This window comes from Pseudochaenichthys georgianus, chromosome 14, assembly GCF_902827115.2.
Source record: "Pseudochaenichthys georgianus chromosome 14, fPseGeo1.2, whole genome shotgun sequence".
NCBI classification, from domain to species: Eukaryota; Metazoa; Chordata; class Actinopteri; order Perciformes; family Channichthyidae; genus Pseudochaenichthys; species Pseudochaenichthys georgianus.
The window spans coordinates 32827528-32854001 of NC_047516.1; the positions used below are offsets into that span (position 1 = coordinate 32827528).

General features: G+C 41.5%; 1 protein-coding gene across 1 annotated transcript in view; it reads left to right on the top strand.

The window, feature by feature from the left end:
* The window catches only part of LOC117458061 (junctional adhesion molecule 3B-like), a 39115-nt gene extending 14618 nt beyond the window's left edge, over positions 1–24497 (top strand). Inside the window, exons 2-9 of the mRNA XM_034098300.2 lie at positions 17050–17118; positions 17218–17331; positions 17634–17786; positions 19051–19253; positions 19866–19965; positions 20143–20272; positions 20350–20404; positions 21309–24497. Coding sequence (XP_033954191.2) covers positions 17050–17118; positions 17218–17331; positions 17634–17786; positions 19051–19253; positions 19866–19965; positions 20143–20272; positions 20350–20404; positions 21309–21344 — 860 coding nt within the window. The 3' untranslated portion in view covers positions 21345–24497. The remainder of the gene's footprint in view (positions 1–17049; positions 17119–17217; positions 17332–17633; positions 17787–19050; positions 19254–19865; positions 19966–20142; positions 20273–20349; positions 20405–21308) is intronic.
* Positions 24498–26474: the final 1977 nt, after the last annotated feature.

Below are 26474 nucleotides of genomic sequence, written 5' to 3' on the forward strand. Positions count from 1 at the left end.
AATGTGTTTGTGTAGTGTGTGTAAGTGCACGGGTGGGGGAGGTTTAGGCGTGTCTGGTTGAAAGGACAGTCAGCCGAATGTTATCCAGGGATTTACCACCGTGTATTATTATCTGACCAGTTCATTGTTGACTCTCAGGGAGGATATAGGTTAGTGCACAGTAGCAATACTCATTTATAAAACCCTGCCCTCGTGTTTAAAATGGCGTCGCAATCAGTGGACGCAGAATAACGCTACCCTTAAGCCAGTGCCGTGGCCATGCAAACATTTATTTTCATCATGCTTGAAAAGGCCTGCGTGGAAATTGCATTCCTAATTAGGATTAAGGAAGGGGTCAGGCAGCCTGGACTAGAATGTGAAGCATTTGCAATGAGCGCCGCTGATGCCATCTGTGAGGAGCTAATTCTGGCACTGAGTGTGGCGCGATTTAACTCAGATTTGTGTGGCAGCAGTTCCAAATCAAACATGGGATTTTACTCTGACTGCAGCCCAAAAACTGTTGCAGTGAATTTAATTTTCCCCCAACCCCGTCCTTTTAGGTCTCCTTTAAGCTGACGCCATGGAGCTCCCCAATTCATTTGGACATGCAACATGTTTGGCACGTCAGATTGTTCGCATAACAGAGATGCTGCGCCAGGGGAGGCCCGCTGAACCTCCTGGTCTTAAGCTTCCATCTGATTTGACAAGGCGTTCTCACTGTCTCCCTCAAGAGGCTGAGCTGGGCTACAGTAATGAGCGGACAATCGTTTAATCATGATGCGTGTTCAACGCTTCCCTGTGTGTCGCGAAGGCCTGCAGAGCTACCGCTGATGCACCGCTTACCTGGGAGGGATCTCAATTGGCAGCCAGCGTGGGCTCTGGCTGCTGCTGCTGACAGCCTCTATAAATAGTGTGGGCCTTTCAATGCTGACCTGCTCTCACTGTAGGGAGGAGGGGACACCTCATGATTGTAGGCTATTACCTGCAAATTAGCTCTACAATTTGGAGGAAATAAATAAGTGCAATCATATTGACTGTGATTGCAATTGCTATGTGATTCATAATATTAGAGGTAGAGATGTCCCGATCCGATCACGTGATCGGGGATCGGAGCCGATCACGTGATTTTCAAAAAATCGGGGATCGGGATTTTTTTTTTTAATATATATATAATTTTTTTTTTTTATTTAACGTTACAAAACAAAAATGACCATGTTCACGTCTTAAAGTCATCCTGAGGACTTAGTTTTGGTTTAAAATTACACAACATCATGTATGTGTTGCTTTCTTTGGGCTTGTTTTCATAGACCTGGTTGCTTATTTCTCTGAAATCTGGCAACAGAGTGGGCGCAGTGTCTAATAGTAGCAGTAAGCTAACGAGAGGCTACGTTCAGCTGGTGACTCGGGAGTCGGGACAGAGAAAATGTCAGGAGTTTGGAAGTATTATAAAATTGAAAGCGAAGGCAGTGTAACAGCCATATGCAATGTTTGCAAGGCAGAGGTTCCGCGTGGTGTAAAGAACAGAGCTACGTTCAACACGACCAATCTAATACGCTACCGGAGAAACAAACACCAACAACAACACGGCGAGTACACAGCGGCCACTCGGGTAACGGCACTGAAACAACCAACACTTTCAGAGACTTTTAAAAGGAAAGAGAAACTGCCCCAGAACAGTGAAAAGGCCAAAAGAATAGCAGCCAAGATAGCTGAATTCATCGCGTTGGATGACCAGCCGTTATCTGTTACCTTTTTTTTCTCTTAATGCATTGCATAAAGATCGGATCGGGAAAAATCGGTATCGGCAGATTGTCAAAATCAAATGATCGGAATCGGATCGGGAGCAAAAAAAGGTGATCGGGACATCCCTAATTAGAGGGAATGAAAAGTAATTCATATTCTAAAACAATATATTAAGAATGTATGTTGCCTCTACACAACACTCCATTTATTTTGTTTGTTTACCAAACAATCTGTAATACAGATTGTAGACCTGGACATCTCAAGACCCACAATAATTCCTTTCCCAAATATTGCACTCACTTGAATTTGGACATGGCACTTTGTGATTGAGATGTACGTTAAATTACAATTAATTGTGTCGTCTTAGTCCACATCATCATTGAAATACATTCATATTTCATGTCATGTGTCGCCACTATAACTAGGGTTATTGTCAGGGCTGCACATAACTGGTGCAAAAAAAGAGCACCGGGTCATTTGAAAAAAGGCGCATTTGCGTACCAACATTGAGAGAGAGAGGAAGAGAGAGAAGGGAAAAGAGAGAAGAGAGGAGAAAGAGAGAAAGATATTTGCAAGTTGCATATGAACTCAGGGCCGGCCCGTAGCACTGGCGCCAGATCTGTGGAGGCGCTGCGCTGGCAGCTCTGGGAGGGAAAAAAACATTTTTGACCGTTGGGGCTCATCCTAATTTTCGTACTTGATGTAACAACATTCATAATTAAGTAAATGTAACACCCTTTTCACCCCGGTTACACTTTCATTCGCCCTGTACGATGGGCGCTGTAAGTGATGAAAATGGGGGATGTTGGCTTATCTGGCACCCGGCACCCGCAGCTCACAGCCAAAGTGCGAGTGAGCGTGGGAGAGAGGGAGGGTGCACCGGTACCGGCGCTGTTGTTATCAGAATCTGGTACTAGCTGCTCTAACGGATATAAGAAGAAGATGTTTCTACAATAATGTGAAGGGAGAGTCCTCTCCAGTCAGACTGAGAGGCTGATAACTACAGCTCAGTGAGGTAAAGGACTCTCAGTGTTTAGATAGTTCACTTTAGTCTAAGTTATCTCAGTGGGTCTCAAACGGTTTGGTCACAATTTATGTAAACACATATTTCCAAGGCACTCCTTTATAATTATTGGGATAAACAGGTTTGAAATCATTCCAATGTATACTATAGGACAGTAAACCAGACATATCGTTTTAAACTGGAAAGATAAAAAAAAATGCATAAATAAATAAATGTTAAGGTAAAATAAGATATGAATGAACAACACAAATAAAACAAGTTACATTAATTTGTTATTGGCTATGGTAGGTTATTCGTTATGTTCACATACTTATTTGATTACATCCACTTGTCTAAGATGACAACAGAGACTTTCGACCCAAAACCAGCTGTTGACTTGTGGATGCAAGCATCTAATCGCAGACTCAACCAGAGAGAAAGTAGTAGGCCTACATCAGGGGTAGGGAACCTTTTTCCTCTCAAGGGCCATTTCAATTTTTTCAACATCCTCCGAGGGCCGTACAAATTATTGACCTCTGCTTAAAAATACTAAAATCACAGCCCACTCATTTCACCTTTCTTTCATGCTGTGCAAAGATAAAGCAACCTCTGAATCCAGATATCTTGCCATGACTCACGCATGCACGTGCACGGTTCTGGCATGACCACCAAAACAGAAAGATATGGACACAAGATGTGTGCAAATGTATTTAGACTCCTGTGAACATGATTTAAGTGGGGGGGGGGCCTAACCTCCTCTAGGGGGGTCCGGGGGGCATGCTCCCCCGGGAAGATTTGTTTTTTTAAATGTTGAAGTTAAAAGCATCAATCTAGTGCACTTTGAGAGCAACGTTAGGAGATCTATGGATACATCTCTCAACACCCAGATGAAACAGAACTGGAAGCAGATTTTCTTTTTCTTTATGGATATTTTACAAATCATTCTCCTTTCAAACTGTATTCTTGTTTATTAATAACAACTTTTTTTTTACTGTCATATAGTATTTTATACCCGTTTACTTTATTCTCTTATTTGTTTTATAACTACAATGATCATATAAAGATGTGCCTTTACCTCACTGGTTGTAGAAAAAGCTTTTTATATTCGTTAGCATAGCTAGCTAACCAGATGCTAATAACAACAGATCGGTACTGGGCTTACAACTAAAAGCCACGCAAAAACTGCGGCATGTGTACGGCTCCTTATGGGTACTGCAATTTTTGGAAGTGCAGGTGCTCTCCGTCAGAACTATACTCCTGTCACTGTCAGACGAGACATATACCACGTGATGACACGTTAGGCTTGTGTTGTGTTCAAGGACCCTGACCATGGCCAGGAAAAACAGGCACTCACCTTTTTAATTATTTTGCGCTCTAGATTTCTTTAATTTTTTTCTTTTTTGCGTGTGTTTATAAATTACCTCGAGGGCCACACCAAATGGTCTCGTGGGCCGTATACGGCCCGGGGGCCGGAGGTTCCCCACCCCTGGCCTACATCATCAGCTACCATGTCTGACAGAGAGGAAGACAGTGAGGAGAACAGTCAGGAGGGTAGTGATGACAGCTTGTAGGATTAATGGTCGTGCTAATGTTGTCTTGTGTTCACCTCTGCATGTGTGTTCACCTCTGCATGTGTGTTCAGTGCCGTGTGTCTGGCAAATAAAGTCAAGACCCCCTCAAAAGTGACGGTTTATTTCATTTTAAGGATGAGCACCACGCAACATCTCCAGGTGCTCCTTTGAGAACCAGGGCAAAAAAGTTATGTGCACCCCTGGTTATTGTAGTTATTTCCATTCCAGTTCTTGTTCTAGATTTAGTTTTGACCTTGTCACTGACACACAAAACACAAAGTATCATTTTAGTTGGCCTTAATAAGTGTATATTATTTCCTAACATTCGGTCTATATGCTGTAAAATGTATTATCTCTTGGATTTACACACGGCATCTATTGCACGTCTGTCCGTCCTGGGAGAGGGATCCCTCCTCTGTTGCTCTCCCTGAGGTTTCTCCCATGTTCCCCTTTAAACTGGGGGTTTTCTCCGGAGGTTTTTCCTTGTACGATGTGAGGGTCTAAGGACAGAGGGTCTAAGGACAGAGGGTGTCGTATTGTCATACTGATATTCTGAACAATCTGTGCTGTTGTATTTGCTGTAAAGTGTCTCTACTGTAGGCTATTTTTATTATATGTACAGCCCTTTGGCTCGACCAAAAATCGTTTATAAATGTGCTATATAAATAAAACTTGATTTGATATTAAAACCCCCAGATAATACAGAGGTATACATACAAAAGGGTTTTTGAATGGCGCTTTAATAGTTAATAAGTGTTGGCTTGGATAAGCAGATTTCATATCATTGCACAGGTGACAGACAGACATGTGGCTAATGATTCATGTTTAGACAGCTAGAGGAGGGGGGCGTGTTTCAGCAGAGAGTGCAATACTGCATCTCAAATATAACTCCATGCTGTATCATGTTTGCCATGCGGATCTCATGACTGCATCTCTGCTCCATAAATCTGGGTCTGCACTTCCACAATGTGTGGGTCAATGGTTATTGTATCCTCAGTCACAATACCCATCAAGCATTGTTCTGTTTAATTAAGCATTCATTCAGTCCCACTGCCTGGAACTGTGTCACCAGACAAAGGTCTCCATTGGCATGCCCTGCTGCTGGGACCACGTGAAGAGGCAGTGTGACGCCAAACAACAGTAAGCTACTATTTATACAGCAGCAAGGGTCTCAGGACAAGATGGTTCACATGACTCGATGAATAACTAATGTTATCGTTGACGATCATTCAGTCAGTAGTACTAGTTCCTTCTAAACACAGGAACACATGTACTGTATGGTGGAACAAGATAGTGCTAACAGAAATGTTCCTAACTTTCACCACATCAGATACATTTGACCATTACCGTACAGGAAGATCAGCTCAAATTACATAGTTGAAAATCCTGATTTTATAACTAAATAAATAAATGGTTAAAAATAAGTTTTAGCTGAAATATCAATGTGATCCTGTTCAGGATGGCCCCGACTATAACCGTGTAACATTTGATTCCCATCCAAATATTTAAGTTATCTGACTGTCCAGTTTACAGGATTTTAGGATTTCATTTTATAGTTCAACCTAAAACAATTGGGCATGGAACTCAGGTATATTGATATATTATAATAGACGTTATGTTTTTATAGCCCTGTCAAAGAATATTAACAGATAAATTGCACAATTGTCAGAAAAAAATAATTGTAGCCTCTACTATAGCCTCATAACCCTGATCCATCTGTTTTATGAGTGATATGACTAGCACTAATACACTTGCATCATTTCTAGAGGAAGTAAACGGCACATTTATATATTTGCTGAAAACAAATATGGCAAAATGCAATGAAAACTATCGGTTGTGACAGTGTTCAAGATATGTGTGAGGCTCCTACTAAATGACAGCAAGTTAATGAAGTATAAAAGAGCAAATGGGAACTAGATAACGTACACAGGGAATAAAGAAGTTAGGCTTGGCAGAACATTTTTAATTTAAGTTACATTGAGGGTTTATATAGCAGGGGTATTCACTCAAATTCAACGAGGTCCAGTTAGAGAAAATGTCCCCATGCAAAGGTCCGAAACATCAAAATGTCTAAGTTGCTTCATGAATTAGTGTGATATATATTGAAGTGACCTGTAGCTTTATCAACGTCTGCTTGTCATCAACAACTGACTGCCAATCAAATAAAGAAAGTAAAATTCATAAACAACAACATTTATTGTCAATTAACATTACTTAAATACTGTGGATATGTGTAATGTTCCTCTCGGGTTGCATTTACAAATAAAATAGAGAAAATAAATAAAATAGCTTTTGAAAATATGTGCATCTTAAAAGAGCTTAATTTTAGATGAATCAAATAAAGTGTAGCAGCAGCTTGAGTTTCCCTTTTTCTTTGTTAACCGTTTCACATCATGACTTAACTGTTTCAGCCGATTATAGAACAATATCAGTCTTTACACATCATAACAATTGAACAGTTTTAAAGTTTCTCTTTCTTTCCCTCTTATATTGCATCCCTCACTCACTTTGTTTAAATTCAGTGTGAGAATTGAGCTGGAGCTTGTCCTGCCAGGAGTTTAAATCTGGGCTGAAATGGTGTCAGGGTGCTTATTGGTTAACCTCGGTTAGCCTCGGTTAGCCTGCTCTGTTCTCACTGTCCACTTTCCTCTTCTTGGAGAGCGCCATGTGTAATTATTTGTCTCTTCCCGTCTGCCGCTAACACGCCTGTTCACTCTCCTCTCCGCTTCTCTCCCTGTATCGCTAATTATTCTCTTCACTCCCTTTCCTCTCCGCTTCTCTCCCTGTATCGCTAATTATTGTCTTCACTCCCTTTCCTTTCCTCTCCGCTTCTCTCTGCCGCGCTCTCATCTCTTCTTCTGTGTTTCTCTCCCTGTATCGCTCACTCGTCTCTTTCGCCCCCTGTCGGCAGCGGTTAAAATAGAATCGCCCCGTCAAAATTGAAATCCCCTATTAATGTATTTATTATAGGTCCGGGTCCGTATAGGTCGGTGTCAGGGTCCGGATCCGGTCCGCCTGTTGCCGACCCCTGGTTTATAGTGTTCAGACGTGTCCATATCTCGAAAACATCAATTTATTGAGTGTGGAACATTCTGTGGAACAATGTCTCAGTGCAGTGACTAGCATTGTGGCTAGCAAAGGGTTATGTGAGGTAGAGGACTAAAAGTTGCTTCTCTGTGGTCCGGTCCCATGAGCTAGCGTACTTAGCTCGAGGTCAAAGTGAGAACCGGCCAGATGTAAAGCTAACACTGACACAAAGTGACAGGTTCCCAGGCATTCAGTGACACCCCCCTCTCATTGGCTCAGGCCCAGTCTTTGACCCTGCCTGGATCACAGGACTCACCAGCGTTAAGGCACATGGGCAGCCCCGGCCTCACAGGCTCTCAAACCAGGGCCCGCAGAGGCTCCATATGTAAATGCAGAATAAATGAATACACAAACGGCCCTCGTGGGGAAAGCTGGATTGTGTTTGAGTACACCTGGAAAAGACAGGATGCATTTCCTGATACCTGGATACAACTTTCAGTCAGACAGAATGAGTTTATCCACCAGGGGAAGAATATTTGGGGGGAAAGCCTGTCTGCAACATCACAACTAGACTTTTGGAACTGAAATGAAACCTTTTAAATAAAAATAGTCATTTTCTTTTGTGTTCAGATTACTTTGAACTATACTCAGATTAAGTGTATACATACTGAGTTCCTTGACCTCCTTTATCTCCACCTGTTCATCCTACTCAGGTCTCTACTTATATCTTCTGCAGCTTTATAAAGCTGATTGTATGCAGGTCATTTATGATTCGGGACATAATGTGGGTTCGACTGCGTTTATCTCTGGCTCTGGCTTTCGAGTTCTGCCGACTGTATGCTAATGTCCACGGAGAGCGGCACTGTGGCTCTAATGTATGTATTGTAAATATGAAGCTGTGTGAGCAGTTTAGCAGATTAGCACAGACTGGAAACAAGGGGAAACACTTGCTCAGCAGAGGAACATCTGATGCATTTCAATGGCAAAGTTGCCTTATTATTTTTTAAACCAATTTACTTGTGCTTTTGACATACTTTTAGATATGTTTACATGAATTGACAGTTCTCCATCAGGCTCTTTAAGTCATGTGATAGTTAAAGTAAATGTAGACTTCTAAGGATGTAGTTGAAGGCTTCAGTATGTAATAAAAGAAAGGTTTAGATTGTTTTTCTCTAACAGATAGAAAGGGATTTCATAGAGCGAGGAGATTGTTTTTTGATTACGACAGATCTCTCTCAAGGGAGAGGGATCTTTGAGGGCAGTAGTTTTTATCCAACTGTTAAACATCTGCATTAAGGGCCAAGCTCTCCTGCCGCAGCCTCTGGAGCCCCTTGGACTAACCCTTCAAAATGAAGGAAGTTACATATCTTTACAGTCAGAGATCCAAAGCACCGACTTCATCTTAAAACGTGACATTTTCAATAATATCGTAATGACCATGCGTTAGGGGGTAGTGGTCTTCAACCACCTTAAACTAGTGGAGGACCACAGCTGTGACAATACAAGCACCTGGGGTGTCACTGCCAACTCAGCCCTTAACCCCACCCCCCCCCCCCTCACTTACCGTCATCATGCCACAAGCTCACTGTTTTCCTGGAAGATCGGATCCGTCTGTTTAGTCACTTTCTCCCACAGCTACCAGAATAGGTGGGATGCTGTTAAGTGTTGGTCACCATTGGGGGAGTGAGGGGGGGGGGGGGGGGGGTCTGTAAGCAAGACAGAAAAAGCATTGGGCTACTATGGTGATATCAGCGATGGGAACTTGAGCAGCAGAGCACACTTTGTCTATGATCTAGCTGTAATCGTCTCTCAGAAAGAAGCTTATGGTAATATGTGATGCTCTTATGAATTAATTTGTCATGCTTTGTGTCCCAGCTGACATCATACACATTTATCAAATGGAAATGAGGGTCTCTGTGGTGGAAAACATGCAACACATGAGAGGCTTCAGCAACATGCCTCCAGTCAGCCCCGGTGTCACAGCACGCCTCACACCGCCTTTATACTAACTCGTATCATTCGGTTTATTACTTTGCATATCTTTGATTTTCAATAATGTACCAGTTGCGATATTAAAGTGACGGTGACTTTACAATGTTGTTATGATTACATTTCTTGGCCGCTTTGCACTGCGGCTGCCAAATTGAATTGATTGAAAACTCCAATATAAGTATGGTCTTACATGGTAAGACCATACTTAACCATAAACGTTATTGTTTACTTTCTCCGTCTTTATATGTAGATATTACTTTTCTCCGTTAATCTCTGTCACGTTGTTTCCATAGCAACAACAACTTCCTGTCAACAGCGCTAACTCTCCTTCAAAATAAAAGCATGTCCATACAAAATAGGAAGCCAAGCCAAATTACACTTAAGACATATACAACTGCAACGAAAGTAACAAACACAATGCAATATCCTTTTCAATTTCAAAGAACACTGTACACACTGTGAAGACCACTGAGACAAATGTAACATTTGTGATATTGGGCTATATAAATATACATTGATTGATTGAGAACACGAATTGGGTTGTATACATTAACAAATAACTATAAAACAACAATACTGTAGAATAACTCAATTAATGCCGTGAACCAGGGCCGGACTGGCCATTGGGACGTTCGGGACGAATCCCGAGGCCCCCCCCCCTGCAGGCCGAATATTCGCTGCTGATTACTACCGAATATCCGGAGCCCGACATTTTTTATTTGGGACAGCCCTATCGTAGAGTAGGTATTCTAATTTTGAGATTAATGTTTTTTGTTACCTCTCTGGGGTTACAGAAAGGCAAAAAATGTGCCAAACCTTTTAAAAGAATGTTTTTTTATTAAGTAATAATAGTAAAACAAACAGTAATGTAGAATTACTGAATCATGATAATGAAACGCCCATAATTCAAATGACCAAGTCCTTTTTTCAAGTCGTCATGCAGCCCTCAGACAGAGCCCTCGCCACCCAAGCTTCAAAGTCCACAACATGTTATTCTGGACTGCCCTGAACATTCCCTCAGAACACTTTTGGGCCTCTCTCCTGGCTGTATTGTTGCACAGGGCTCACATTGAACTTTTAACCAGAAACTGTGCAGTACCAACACCTACAACCTAGTCTGTAGAAAAACAAAAACATGTCCACCTTTTTAAAAGATGTTCCTAAAGTATCAAATCCTAAAGTCATTATTTAAAAAATGTATCCAAAGATTGATTGTTACAAAAGTCGCTCTGTTTCATGTGGAAAACTTCTAAATTTAGATTTAGACATTTTGCAGAATTGTGAAATTCCTAATTATTCTGGTCATTATTGTATATTATATTGCCTACTTAACTAGTGCTTGTGTATTTTAAAATGTATTAAAAAAGGAGCTCAAACATTAGTCGACCAATCATCAAGAAGACTTTTGATAATGCCTGTAGTTTGAGATTTTGAAATGTGAGGATTAGCTGCTACAAGGAACTTCTAGATGTGACTTTGGAACCATCACTTTTTTAAACCATCAGTGTAATTTAGCTAACGGATTCATTTCCCACAAAAAGAGCATGAATGTGCCTTGTCTTTATTTTAAATTATTAGTAGTTGGTTCTGTTTTGTGAAGACTTTTGATTACTTTAAGTGTCATGACCTTCTACAACATTCATATTTGCATTGCTAATTCTTGTTTGCTTGTGTTTTTGTTGACTTTGGTTAGCTTTTGCCTTGATGATGAACAGGTTTCATGCCCCATTTTCTTCGCTCTTGTAGTCAGGTTTTTACGATGTGTTTTTCTTCGCTCTTGGCTGCCGTATTGTTGTTTGCCTCTTGGTTTTCTACATATTTTAATTGGTAACATGGTGCTGAACATGTGTCGGGGTATCCAGGCCATGTTATGTGTTGCATTAGCTCCACACAGTGAATATACAGCTTTTATGTTGTTATATCCTTGCACCTGCCTCTACACGTGTTTGCAAAGAAATGTGACGCATATAGTATCTCATGTTGTCATTTTTATAAACTATTAAAAAGAAAATCAGTCATCTGAAGGACACGGCCTTGGAGATGTCAGCGGCTGCTCGGTCAGCTTGAGAGTTTTATTGAGAAGTCGTTGGTGTCGGACGAGGGAAGAAATGCATTGCTGTTATTGAACAGGCAGCACTGCTGTTAAGGGAATCAAATCCAGAATAATGAATACAAACATTAACAGAACATCAACAGCACATTTTTCACAGACTTGTCGGAGAGGCTCTGTGTAACTAAAGCAGCTCTTAAATACGTGAAGAGTTCCCGAGCAGCAACTGGTTGATCGTGAGGGAAACGGGGTGTGTGTACTTTGATGTCTGAGCTTCCTGAGGGGCGTGGGAATATTCTCCACAGGCACGAGGCGGAGATGTTCCTCAGGGATTTGAGCAGGTTGCTTAATTGAACCTTTCTATTTCTGGTAGCTGCCTCACCTCTCTGGATTCAGCGGAAACAAGCGTGCCTTCCCAGGGGGAACAACAGCAAAGGGAAGGATTCATCTCCGTGCAGGCATCAGGAAATACCCAGCTCCTCTGTGCCTATTGTATTATACAGGGATGTGAAACCTTAGCGGAGATGAAGGCATTACACTACGATTACAAAGATAACCCTGAGTCCATCAGGACGACAGTAAGGAAGATTAAAATGTAACTTTGATGCCTGATCCCACACAGCTGTGTGCATCCAAGAAGGGGAAGCGAGAAATGAAATGCATGCCATATGTAGGTCACTGAGCACCTGCATGGTGTAAAAGCTAATCATGTTCACACACACACACACACACACACACACACACACACACACACACACACACACACACACACACACACACACACACACACACACACACACACACACACACACACACACACACACACACACACACACACACACACACACACACATACACACATATACCATGTATACATCACTTCAGGGGACATTACATTGACTTACATGCATTTCCTGGAGACTTATCCTAACCTTAACCATAACCAACACATGCCTAACCCTAACCCTTACCCTAATCCTAAACCTAACCAAGTCTTCACCCTAAAATTAATGATTCCCCTCCAATTTGTCCCCATAAGGGAGGCGAGTCCCCACACGTGACTGTGTAAACAGATTTAGGTCCCCACAAGTATAGTAATGCTAGACCAAACACACACACAGAGACACACAGACACACACACAGACAGACAGACACACACAGACACATACAGACACACACAGACTCATGTACGGCTTGAGTCAGAGAATATACCAGTTAATAATATATAGTTATCTTCAGTGCCATTAACAGGAGGGATGAGGAGGACACCTCAGAGGTTATTCAAGGAGACACGACCATGATTAGGATGTCGGACACACTGCAGGATAACGCACCGTCAGCACTTCCTGAGCCTTCATTAAACTCAGATACTGCACCGGACCATCCAGCTGGTGACATCTTTGATTAAAGGAAGCCCAAATAAAGCACACATGCAATGAGTTGCTCAAATGGAGATAAAAGGGGAGTTCTAATTTCACTATCACTGCCGTCAGCATGATAAAAACACTTACAATAAACTACCACTTAATTTGTTCATACAGTATACACTTTAGTTTGTGCCAGGTAATTATTAGGTATTCAGCATTAGGACGTGACGCTTTATAAATGACTAGGGCTGCCACTAACAATGCTTATATTATTTTTCAGATAATCTATTGATTGTCAAGGAAATAATAGAACATTATTATTTTTAACGGACAAGCACACTGTCTGTCCCAGCAACAGTCAACAGCCCAAATATAACATTTGTTGTATTTGTTTATTAAAAATGACTCGATGAATTATGAAAATAGTTGATACATTTACTGTTTGTTGACTTATCAATTTATACAAGCTTTTCCTCTACTAATACCTCAGGGATGCATGTCAGTTATATTGTATCAAAGGCTGATTTGAAAGTGCTTAAGTCAAATGGGGTGACTAATAAAAGGAGGAGTTGGAGTGGAGGTCGTTTAATGCTACTTTCAGAAGATTATTATTCTAACATTGTACAGCATTATATTTAAAATCTGAAGATGCCCGCATTGAATGCTTATATCCAAACTAAAGGGTCTCAAATACACTACAATACTTTGTATTATTTCAGTCCGAAGTCATGGCTGCTTTGTTTCCCCGTTTACTAACCTGGGTTATAATGTAGATTAACTACAGGGCCAGTCTCTCTGTGTGGGGGGTTTGGTCTTTTCTTGGACAGCTGTTTCCATGGCAGACCTCAAGCTTTGTGTATCTACGTCAAGCTCACTTAGTCACCTAATCTGCTCTGATACTCTCCGAATTAAGGAGGAGCACACAGACGGAGACTCCATTAGCTCTGTCCGAACAGAAGAACCTGCACTTCATGGAAAGTCAAAGCACTAAATGAATCACCTGGAATAATGTATTGTCATGTTGGATTCTATTTTAACACGGCCTATTCTGATGGTTTGGACTCCTGGCATACTTGGCCTAGTTAGATTTGGTATTAACTTACACGGTGCATGCCATATACTTGCAGTTCAAACCCACTGGTAAGCACTGACATGCCTTACTTACACAAGCTTTTGTTAGTAACGGTAAAAAGCATATGTATACAGGTACATAGATTTATGAAGTTAACTGACAGGGAATCAAATTGAAGAGCACATACAGTATCTGTCACGACCCGGATGCTACCATTGCAAGGGTTCCCTCGACAAAGAGCAATGGGATTTTTCCATTGGATTTCGCTGTATTGCAGAAAGTAAGATCTGTGGCTAACACACATTTATCATTCTTACAGGATTTGTTCAGCAGGATCATCTCAAAATATCGTGATTTTTTTTCAAAGTATAAATCCAATCTCCAGAAGTAAAAACCTAACGAGACCAGGGATGGGCAACTAGGATGGTGGTGGGGGCCACATAATTGATGTACTGGCCACCAGGGGGCCGCAGATTCACTTGGGACACACACACACACACACACACACACACACACACACACACACACACACACACACACACACACACACACACCATGTATTGTATGTCATTATTAACAAATATACTAAGTCTGACATCTTCATTGACATTTTACAATCTTTCAGGGAACATCCTAATAAGCTCACTAAACAAATATCAGTTCACATAAATGTTATTTAATTTTTACAAGTGGCATGTTTGATTCCACTGTTAAATAACCTGTTCAATACAAACTATTTTAAACTATTGGAAAGCACGGAAAATGTGTGTGTATTGAGATTAACCATGAGATGACATAAACATGAAGTCATGAACACTAACCCAGACATTAGTTTAACTTGAACCTAAGACACTTTTAGCCTCTGCTGACGCACAATACGCGGAATGCAGAGACGGGCACCTGTCAACCCGCACTCTGCTGTTCCTCAGCGCCGCTCCCCCTCCCTCCCGCTGAAATTATGAATGAAAAGCGTATAGTAATCATAGATAACATGGCAGGGTCTGTGACAGTTTGTTTTCATCTGATTTCAAATAAACAAAGTCTTGGTTTTTAGAATATTAAACTTGTTTCGCCAAATTCAGATGATAAAAACAACTTTGAAGCTTGTAAAGGCATAATTACAAGCGGCAACTTAACGTCACAGCAGGCATAACAACAGCCGGTGTTTCTTGCGAGGGTTTCCCCAGGAAACAAACACAATACACACAAACGCGTCACAGATTATTTTGCAGTATTTTGCTGCTGAACGAAATCATGTACGCAGCTCGCGTAACTAGGAGTCCAGTGGACGGTATCAGTACTACAAGTTAAAAAAAAAAAAATCTTTTTTATTAATTACGTTATCTATAAATGTATCTGAGGGCCGCAAAAAGGGGAGGCCCCGGGCCGCCATTTGCCCATCCCTGCGCTAGACTATAAACGAACTACATCAGTGTCATGACTGCGCATCACCACCGCTAAGCTAAAGGCTGTGGTCTCATTTTTTTACTTGTTAGCAACCCATTTTTTATGACACACAGAAGCTCCAGATATTCACTGGTCGGGTATTTACTGACATAATTTATGTTGTTAAAAGAAAACGTTGACTTTGAGGCCAAGGAACCAGAAGTGGTAAAATGATAACTAATTTCCATGTGTTGGGACTCATTCCTACACCACTCACACTGTGACCCAGTTTTCCTTGTAAATATTTCCAAGACATCAGTGTGAAAAACACTTTACCCCTCAGCCTCTTTTCATCAGAAGGAGCTTTGCCTTTGTACCCGAATGTAGCAACAGTACAAGGAGCTCTCAGAAACACGATAGTTAAAAGTCCTTCTCCTCTGCACACAGCTTTTAACTGTGTGCTCTCTGCATGTAGCGATGGAGATGGAGCTAAATAGGTGACAGCCTTCCACTGGTTTTGAAGTGTGATTGTCACACTTTCTAAAAGGAGTGCAGCTTCTCCTCTGTGCTCTTCTACAATGCTTTGTTAAAGTTTGATTCTGAGTTTTGCTCCTGGAATATGGATATGTATGTGGAAAGAAGTTTTATTTTCCTCTTTCCTTTTGTGTGTAGAAAGAGTTTTCAAATTGAAGACATACATTTGTGGTAAACCCTCATTGTATCTGGGCTTCACACCCCGAGTTGTGACCTACTGTTGACCTCCATACTGCCTTATTCCTGTCAGCAGCTAAAAACAAGCTGTCGTCTTCTTCTCCAGAAAGACGGAGGCTAATCAGCTTAGCCCGTCTGCTCCGGCAGGTGACCCGAGACTGTGTGTCCAGGAGACAGTTGGTGGGGGTCAGGTTATCCTCGTTTGAGCAGTTTTTTTAATAAGAGACCCCTGACCTTTTCCAACACTAATTAGAAACGGACCATTCCTGCATACTGTTTGCAACATTCAAGGTCCTTTGGTGGTCGGGAATGAACTTTCCAACAAGGAATGTTGTAGGTCATGTCATGCAGAGGTTCTGATCTAGGTTGCCTGAAATAAACCAGTATGTGTTGCACCTAATCATAACCCAGCTGGGGGTTGGCAGCAGGAGAGGTTGCACAAACGGAGATTAGGCGTCCCATAGGTTTCCAGTGACGGTACAATCTGCACCAGTGAGCCTATCAAAGAGCCAGAGCATCACTTCGTTCTGGGGGAGTGTTTGTGAGCATGTTTCTCACTTCACATTCATGTGGAAGTGACTTGTGTTTGTGGACCATAGGCTGTCACGATGACTCAGCAGAGCCTGCCCCCCCCTTCCTAAGGCTCTAGCCCTCCACCACATACCCACACAGATCTTCCTTGGGTGCTGTTGTACCATCAGTCCCACATGGGCCTCAGAGAGAGAGAGGAAGGGAGGGAGGGAGGGGAAGGGCTCGGCAGGCGGTTGAACTACTGGCAGGGTGAGCTTGCCCTGGAAAGGGCACATGCCTCCCTGCGCAATTATCCACTAAGCATAGAAACAGCACCCCCACCCTCAACACACACACAGACACTCACACAATGGTTCCACCAACACAACTAAAAATGGAAGATAGGCAGTTACAGAACATTACTGAAGAGAACACATCATCATATAATACCATCGCACTCACATTTATCCTCAATGTGTCGATGAAATCTAAGACAAGTGAACATGCAACCAACTTCCTTAAGGGGTAGTGTTAAAATAAGTCCCGCACATCACTGGATGGCAGCTGGCATTGTGCAGATCGCATGACATCATCACTGTATCATGAAAATGCATGTTCCTCTTCTTTTGTTGTTACAGGCTACTTCAGCGTATTAGCAGTCGTGCTGAAAACCAGCAACGAAGCGCCGTGGACCGATGAGTTTGACAGTAAGAGCTGACGAACAATAGCCCAACCACAAACAAATAAAATACAACATCTGTTTTTCACTTGCATTCATATCCTGACGTGTCGCTCCGTTTTCTCAGGAATCGAGTTATCTTGTTTGATTGAGTCCATTTCTACGTCCAACCCCAGGATCGAATGGAAGAAAATAACGAACGAGGGACCAAGTTATGTGTACTTTGACAAGAAAATCTCCGGTAATGTACAAAATGCACAAACAAGTATTTTCTGCGGTTTTCTACCCTGAAATACCTGAAACAATGACTTTAAGTGTTTTATGTCCACAAATGTCACATTACTGTTTTAAGGTTAGTTCAAAGCGATAATATGAAGTTGACAATAATATTTGTTATTTAAACTTAGCATTATTCCTTTCAACTGACCTAATACAGTTATTTGAAATCTTGAGACATAATACATTTAATCAAAGTCAACATTTCAGTTTGTTCAGTGCACACATTAATTGCTGACATTGTCGAACATGATTTCCCACAAACAGGCGACCTGGAGAACCGAGCGATGATCCGAGAACCCGCCACGCTGCTCATCACCAACGCCACCAGGTCGGACACGGCCAAATACCGCTGTGAGGTCACCGCTGCTGATGACCAGAGGTCCTTCGATGAGATCGTGATCGACCTCGTTGTACGAGGTACTGGAACATTCCGGCCTCGTCAGCTCGTTTCATTTATAGTTAATTATGATAAGGATTGTTCTAAATGCAGAAAGCAGTCATTATGGTGCCCTTAAAGAGAGACCTTGCTCAGTGATTCACACGTTGGATGCTGTAAGATGAGAGCGTGTGGTAGGTCGCACCAACCCTTTGGCATACATATGAGGATCTGTTATGAGCAGACCTGCCCCGCTGCAAAGGCGTGTTCCGTGCTATAAGAGGAAACCTCTGAAACTGCATCTGCTCTGATTCGCAGTGCTAAAGAAAGCAAGCGCTGCGTGTTTTGGTGGCGTTTTTTGGCACGGGACGAAAATCGTGTTCCCGTCCGGTCCTGTCGGTGCCGTTAGTGCAGTGAACCGGAGAGACCGGGGTGACATTGTTTTTTTTTTATAGCATCAAAGTCAATCATAGAGCGAGCAGCATCATGAAGGAATGTTTGTTATCACTGTGGTCCTTAGCGAACATGAGCAGGTTGGACCCAGGTTCGCTTAAACAAGCACAGGTCTGTTTGCTGTCCTCGCGCCAACATGGTGGAACAGCTCCCCATTGGTATCATGCAGTGCTGTAAAGTAACCGAGTATATTTACTCAAGTTTGAGAGACTTGTACTTAACTTGAGTATTATGTATCAATGAGTAAATGTTTTGCTACTTTGTACTTCTATCCCACTACACTTCAGAGGTGTACTTTTACTCCACTACATGTATTTAATCCCTTTAGTTACTTCACAGATGTGGATGAATGATGTGAAATATAATCAAGTGTTAAACCAGACTGTAGTTCCACCTGGAGTAAATCCACCAGCTACCCTGCAGTCTACAAAGTCCTTCAGACTAGCTGCACCTTCACCAGCTTTGAGAACACTTTCATGATCAATCATAAATAAAACGTATCATATATATTATTCTGAACTGGATAAGTATAAGTACTTCTCCCACATCTGATATCATGGCAGCAGAACATCTACATATCTTCCATTAGAGACGAAAGTGTTGCTTGTACCTTGGCCAACATGAAAGCCAAGAGACACTTCAGCACATAGCACAGAGATATGAGATGTGTGGCTTAGTTGAAGCTAATGCAGTAGCTCTTACAATGGTTTGACTTATCGAGAGCTAAAGAACCTGCTCCCAGCTTTTCCAGTTTGTACTGTAATGCACTTATTGTAAGTCGCTTTGGCTAACAGCAAAATGTGATGTCATGTTTAAGTATATTGACAATCCCCACGTTCGCTCTCTCCCCAGTAAAACCCGTGATGCCAAAATGCAGCGTCCCAAAGTCAGTGCCTTTTGGGAAGTCTGCTGAGCTGAGCTGTGTGGAGGAGGAGGGCTTCCCCAAGTCTCAGTACCAGTGGTTCAAGAACAAGGAGGAGGTGCCCGACGACCACAAGACCAGCCTCAAGTTCTTCAACTCCTCGTACACGCTGGACGCAGACTCAGGAACTCTGGTCAGTGTGTGTGTGCAGACAAGGACAGGCATGAGGGGCAGAGGGGGGGGGTCAGCGGGGACAGCGGGGACGGTGGCAGATATTTTGGGGAGACAGTTGACGCGCGCGAGAGGGCCTGAGCCACGAGGGGAATCCACTGTCCTCGCTTGCACATTCCTCAATTCTCGCTTGCTCTTCAGCGCTGTGTCCCTCCGCTCAGTGGAGTGGACTATTTTTCCCAGGTCATCCCCTCTGTTGCCCCTTTTATTAAATCTGTCACTATAGTAAAGGCATTGGTTACTAACAAATAACTGAGGAATATAATGGACATTCTTTCTCCAATCAAATCTCTGATAACATCTTCTAATGAGGACGCTGAGTTTGAATGTGATTGCACAGAGCCGCAGACAGGCTAATATAATGTAGCACCACCAGCTCCTCTGACATGTTGCCTTAAAGACTGACGGCACCACGAGAAGCTTGTTTTTACACGGCGGCTGAAGTGACGCTGCTCTGGGTATCTCCGTTCACTAAACCCCAGAGAAAGAATCTGTCTATCTTTGTTCTAAAAGTTAAACAAACATTGACAGCATGTGTATTAATCCGATGCATGTTGTGATTTTTCCGATGCAGCAATTCATCACGGTCAGAAAAGAAGACGCAGGCGAGTACTTCTGTCGAGCGAAGAACGATGCGGGATACGCCGAGTGTCTGCCGCAGCAGATGGAAGTCTGTAAGTGTGACACACACACACACACACACACACACACACACACACACACACACATTGTTTCAAGATGTATACATCCTATGTCTGTCATTTAAAACCATAATCAACACTATATTTACTGTCGTCTGGACATCACGTTGATCGGTGTTTAATTTCTACGTTCCTTCTTCACCTCCACAGATGACATTGATGTTTTGGGCATTTTAATGGGCGTGCTGGTGGTGGTCATCGTGCTCATGAGTATAACAGCGGGGATCTGCTGTGCATACAAGCGAGGATACTTCTCCACCCAGAAACAGACGGGGAACAAGTAAGACTTCCTGACACCGTCAACACATGTTTTTATTTGTAAGCTTTTTAAACCATGGCGTACTTTGTGTCTTTTAGCTACAAGGTTCCAGCTAAAGGAGACGGAGTGGACTACGTCAGGGCGGAGGACGAGGTTTGTGGACAGCAGTTAGATTGAGAATCTGTGGAGATTACAAATGATGCTATAAAACAGAATATAGGTAGTCAGTGGTGGGAGGTTACTAAGTACATGTACTCAAGTATATATGATATATGTATCATTTGATGCTAATACTTTTGTAATAAAAAAGCACTACTTTTACTGGTATCCAAGTATTTCTACACAGTGGTCCAACTACTTTTACTGAATAAAGTTTACTTTATTTGTAAAATACTAAATAGTCGCTCTAATACTACACCCAGAAGGGGAAAAGGGCTCAGGAGAGTTACAAAGTAGTTTTACGTGATAAAAGTCATGATGAAATACTTTCAGCGACTGAAATGCGGTAAAATAAAACGGCCACTAAAAACATACTACACATTCAGAACATAAATCAAATCGTAAAAATGCTCGTAAAAATTAAGTCCTGTATTCAAAACATTACTTACTACTTACTTTACTTAAGTACAAGTACGACAGCAGTGCCTTCAACGTGAATTTAAAGTCCCATTTCTGTGCCCATATCAGAATCACATATGATAATAAATAACCTGATTATCATTTTTGATGTATTAAATTGTTCATAACAGCTAATTTTAATAACTTTGCTGAATATATTCACTTAAATGTCAATTAATTACTTTAGATATATTTTGTTTAAGTTTTTATCTGATTCTATAAAGTGTCTTAAGTAATCAAAAAAGTATGGTGGTGTAAAAAGTACAATATGAAGTAGCATAAGTAAAATACTCAAGTAGAGTACAAACCTGAAAATGGAGTGTCCTTACTTTTCACCACTGACCAAAGCAGCATGTATTCATTGTAGGGTCTCACTGTAAGAAGGGTATCTGAGCAATGGGAGGGAGACTAACTCTGGCTCCTCATGTGTTCTCTGCAGGGGGATTTCCGACACAAGTCTTCATTTGTGATCTGAAGAGAGGCTGACGAGGCTGTGCTGAGGGACAGAGGACGCCCCCCCCCCCCCCACTGTGAGACACGGACAGACCCCTCCTCCACTCCCAGCTCTCAGCACCACGGAAACACAAATACTCAAGTTTGCCAAAGGTGACGAGACTTCACAGGACGACAATACTGTTACACACGTAGGACTGAGATTCATTTGTCATCACCACCAACTGAATTGTTTTGCTAAATAATGGAGTTGTTACTTTACAGTGACTGAATGGTTTTAAACACCGCGAGCGAGGTGGACAAACATTTCTGTGTTCTGCCGGGTAGAAAGAATCCAAATTCATGAAACCTTTCTACTTATGCTTCAAAACTTTTGTCATTTGTATAACATTTCTTTTCTACTGTTGAATTTTGTCAGACTATTTTTGATGGAATATATTTTAAAATGCCTATAGACAAAGGACAAAGGTTTACTTTTATAAATATTTGTAAAATACTAACACGTGGTGTTTTTTTTTTTTTTTTTTTTGATTGTGTTAACCACTTTGCATCAAGCTGTAAGCATTTACACCTTTGCAAATGGAAGAAAGAAATGACTTGTGTCAGCATATCGAGAAGTGGTCATTGATCGGCGGTCTTACATATTTAATTTCTCCGCCGGGAACGCCCATTCTGTCGTTTGAGACTTCCATGTTGATGTTTGTAGATAGTCTTAGTAAGAGGCTTTGAAGAGTGCCAGTCAAACGCTGTGAACACTGCACACAATCAGTGCTGCATTCTCTTGTTTTAAGTGTCCTTCTATGCTTGCTGTTAATCTTGTATATATTGAATTTACTGTCCATGAAAGAGTTTTGCTTACATTCAGTATTACGCTATAATAATAATAATAATAATAATATTAATCATCATAATGCAGGTTTTGTAAGCCAGCCCTCCAGACTCCAAAAAACTAAAACTAGACTTGGTACTTAAACAGTATACAGTGTAAAAGCCTCCATTTGATTTCTGAATAGAAACACATGGATACGGAGAACAAAAAACGTTCTGACTCGCCTATTCTTGAGCTGCAAAGGTACCAAGAACATGAGCGAAAATACTCACACTACATAAAACCCCATAGTGGTGCAGGAGCAAGTCTTTTTGTTGGCTTTACCAATAAGTTAGCATCGCAAGGGTTACCCAATAAAAACACAACATGACGTTTCCATTTGATTTTGGAATATTGCAGAAAATAAGCTCTGTGGCAAACACACCTTTTATGATGCTTACATGTTGTGTTCAGGATAACCTCTCTGTCTATCCTCGAAGAATAATAGTCCCAGTGATCCGAACTGCTGCTGGAAAGTTAGAAAAATAGAAAAAATCAGGAGAAAAAAGTAAGGCAGCAGAGGCAAGAGCGAGCAGAGGAGTGTCTGCACTGTAAGAAGGCAGACCGTTGGTGGCAACACTTCACATCCCCACTTTAGCTAAGCTAAAGGCGGCTAATGCTCGGTGTGATGCTGTTGGTAGTATTTAGTAATGTAAGTGAAGTAGTTAAATTGTGTTAACCACAGACCTTACCAAAAACACTTAAAAACAAACTTTAACTTTGTGAAAACAGAACCAAAAGTAGAACAATGCCAACTCATTTCCGGGTTTTAGGACTCATCCCTGCACCACTCTGAGATGAAGCACATTAAACTCGATCTTTGACCTGAATGCTGGTTGATATTGATCTGTTCTACGCTGCTGATATTTGTGCTGTTTAGAGAGTAGACCTTATCTAACACTTCTAACCTTTAGTTGGTTGCTAAGAGATCATCTTAGGTTTGACTGAAGCTAATATTGTATTTACGGTTATATACAGAGGGGGGGGGAGAGTCTGGAGGGTTTACACTTGTACTGATTGTATATAGATATTTGTATGTTTTTTTCCTCTTTCTCTCCAGATTATGTTAAGTGGTGAAAAAATTTCCTTTTTGAGGCGATATGAAAACTCTGTCCATTTGTAAGACTGAGAAAAGGTAACATTTCACACAATCACTCATAAGTCATGAACAAGAGCTTCACCAGAACCGAATCGGATCAAACAAACACATGATATTGTTCATGTCATTTCCATACAGCTCCTATGGATCTCTTGTTCAGCCATTATGAATGTTTGAGTAGTGAAATGTGACCTGAGTATCAGTCATGGTAGAGACGATCTGCCCAACGTTTGCACACGGGAAGAAGAAACACTGCTGTCTTTTTCCAAGTTGCAAAAGAAAATGTTTCGAAATGACTTATTATCCCGATTAGGTTCCCAGCTGAATCTGTTCCTGGTACTTTTCCCCTCCTCAGTTTTACAAAAGTCATTCCTCTTAAGTGCCTTCTGCCTTCACAGTAGTCCAGTTTCTCCTCGCCACGCTCTTCCACTCCACACTGCTGTCAGAGGCTTTGCGTGTTGCGTTCACGTAACCACCAAAACAACGGCGTTTGAGAGGAATGATGACATGGCAAAATCTCCACTCCCCTACTTTAGATTTGCAAATTGTAAATAGCTTTTTTTCATAGAGTTGAAGGTGTTGTAGAAATAGAATTGTATTAGTGCCTAAATATAGTGGGAATTATTTTTGGTAAAGACACATAGCACTATTAGGCAAAAGAAAAAGATGGATACCCAACGCAGGGACATTTATATATGAGCTTAAAAGAGTTTGAAAAGACGCACTAAGGTGTTTTTATGTATTACACTGAAAGACAGAAAACTTTCTCACCCCAACACTCGATGATCCTGACTCAGAAATTATGAAAGTGCCATTCAGTTGTAATGGAGCTGTAATTATTCAGGCGCTTGATAAACCTGTGGCAAACAGGAATTAATGAGCAGCAGCTAAATGTAGGCCTCCATGCCCCCCCAGCCTGAACACATCTGTCTGATCGGTGCTGGGGGGAGTTCTCTTCACATGCAGAGGTGCTTTCCTGTGTGTGTTCTGTATTATAAACCGGGCTAACTCACCATTGTCTTTCAACTGCGGTATGGCAGCGCTCCACTGTTAAACTGTTATACTCTGAGCTCTGGTACTCTTCAGGAAAAATGATTTTCTGAACCAAACTCACATACAGTAGAATGTCCATTTGGCGCCTGCTGGGTTTTTTTTGTTCATTTTAGAGCCACTCTATTTGTGATTAATAAAACTCACTTCTAATATTACCGGAGACAAGTGTGTTTGTTTTTCTTCTGCCGTGTGTGTGTGTGTGTGTGTGTGTGTGTGTGTGTGTGTGAGGATTCTGCATCTGCCAGTCATTTCCTAATTTCTCTGCTTCGTATAGCCTCCTCGACTACTGCAGAGTCTCCTGCTATGTATGAAATCCTTTTCAGTGTGACAGTCCATCAAATATCCACTGACAGCCTCTTTGTCCATGTAAAATATATTAGTGGGAGTTAAGCCATTTACACTTTGTGCTCTGAAAGCAGCTGTTTTCTTCTTCTGGTGTGCCAAATGGCAGCAGGTTCCTGGATGAAGCTTTCTAATCAATGAGCTGAGAGGAGTTCTATACTGCAGCAGAGCCAGAGGACACCTTCTTTTACAACCAGTTTAGCCCTGAGCCTGTTTTTCAGGCTCGAAAATGACATTCCCAGAACAAATGACCATATCTTCCCTTCTAAAAGGGTTAAATTAGTAATCTTTTTTCTCAAAGTAATAATAAACCTGTGAGTTGGATGTAGAAAAGTCAGAATTAATATAGATGTTTTTTATTTTAAAGAAAATTCAGATTGAACATAGTAAAAAAAAACTGTAAATTATATTGTCCGTCCAAAATATATGTTTTACTTGCAGTGAAACTGAAAATACCCTTGGATGATGGTAAGGTAGACTAAAAGCTTTGGGAATCCAAAGTACAACATATAAGTACCCTGTATCAAGATTGATGCAAAACAAGTGACATTTGACCTTTTTAGAGAGGTTTAGTAAACACAACTCCACCTCTGAGGTGATTTGGGTGGAAATGGGGGTTTTACCGTTTCTCTGGAACCCATTGGTCGATTTTGGTGATTGACATCTCTTTCTGACCTTTAGAGCCAATAGAATCGAAGGGGAATCTCCCCACAGACACACATGGTAAAACAAAAAGGTGTGGGCTTCGCGCTCACAGTTTTGCACCAGAGTGAAGCTGTCTCTAGGTCTGACTTCTAGAAACGGAAACGCAGATTTATTGCTCCTGGATTATCAGAAATAATTCAAAGTGACACGGACACATTGGATTAACCTAGGGATTAACTTCAGCATCGTTTTTATCGTTTTAATGCCATTGAAGACCACTTTTGACCAGACTACCACACCGGTGAGCCATTTTGCCGTTTTTAGCTAACTAGCTCCATATCTTTTGATGTGTGTTCTTGTTATTATCTCCGAGAATTCGTATAATTGAGTGATAATGAGGGTACCCATCGATTCTGTGTCTCCTCACGATGTGAAACGATGGGTTGAGATGTGCAGCAAAGATAAATAATAAGGTTCTGTGAGTGAATTTCGGTGCAGTCATCTGTTAGCATTCTTCGCTCGTTGCTAAGTCAGAGGCTCAGCGTCAGCATTGTGAGTTTTTTTTTGAAAAAAAAATTAAAATGATAAATTTAGATGAGTTTCTTTCCGTTACATGGATATAAATCATCCATAGTTTATTAAATGAACATGCCCTCAGACACTGTTTCCTGCAGGAGGCCCCCGGAACCGGGGTCTCTCGGGCTTAACAGGTTGGGAAATCAATTAAAGCTTGGGTCACCTATTTGGTTCAAAGCGGCAGAAAAACAACTTTCTGACCCTGGATCTGATGAATCATATAACATTGAATGAAGGACATTTTCAGACGGTGAAGGAGGTGTTTAGTGAACACATGTCTGTTTTAGAGGCTGACTCATCGTAGCTGTGCTCTCTCCTATAAAAGTCCCGCAGTGTGTCTCTGTGCTGATCAGTCAGTTGTTATTTACCACCATACAATCTATTTCCTCTGATCAGTATTTTCCAGATCAATTCCTTTATTTTTTTTAACACCATGTCGTCCTAATGAAAGTGTTTTAGGTGAAGACATACCATTCCACTTTTTTTTTAAACAGTTCGCATTGCGTTTGCATTCTCGACATTCTGCTGATGACACCTGGTATGCGAAAAAAGTTCACAAATGCACCGAA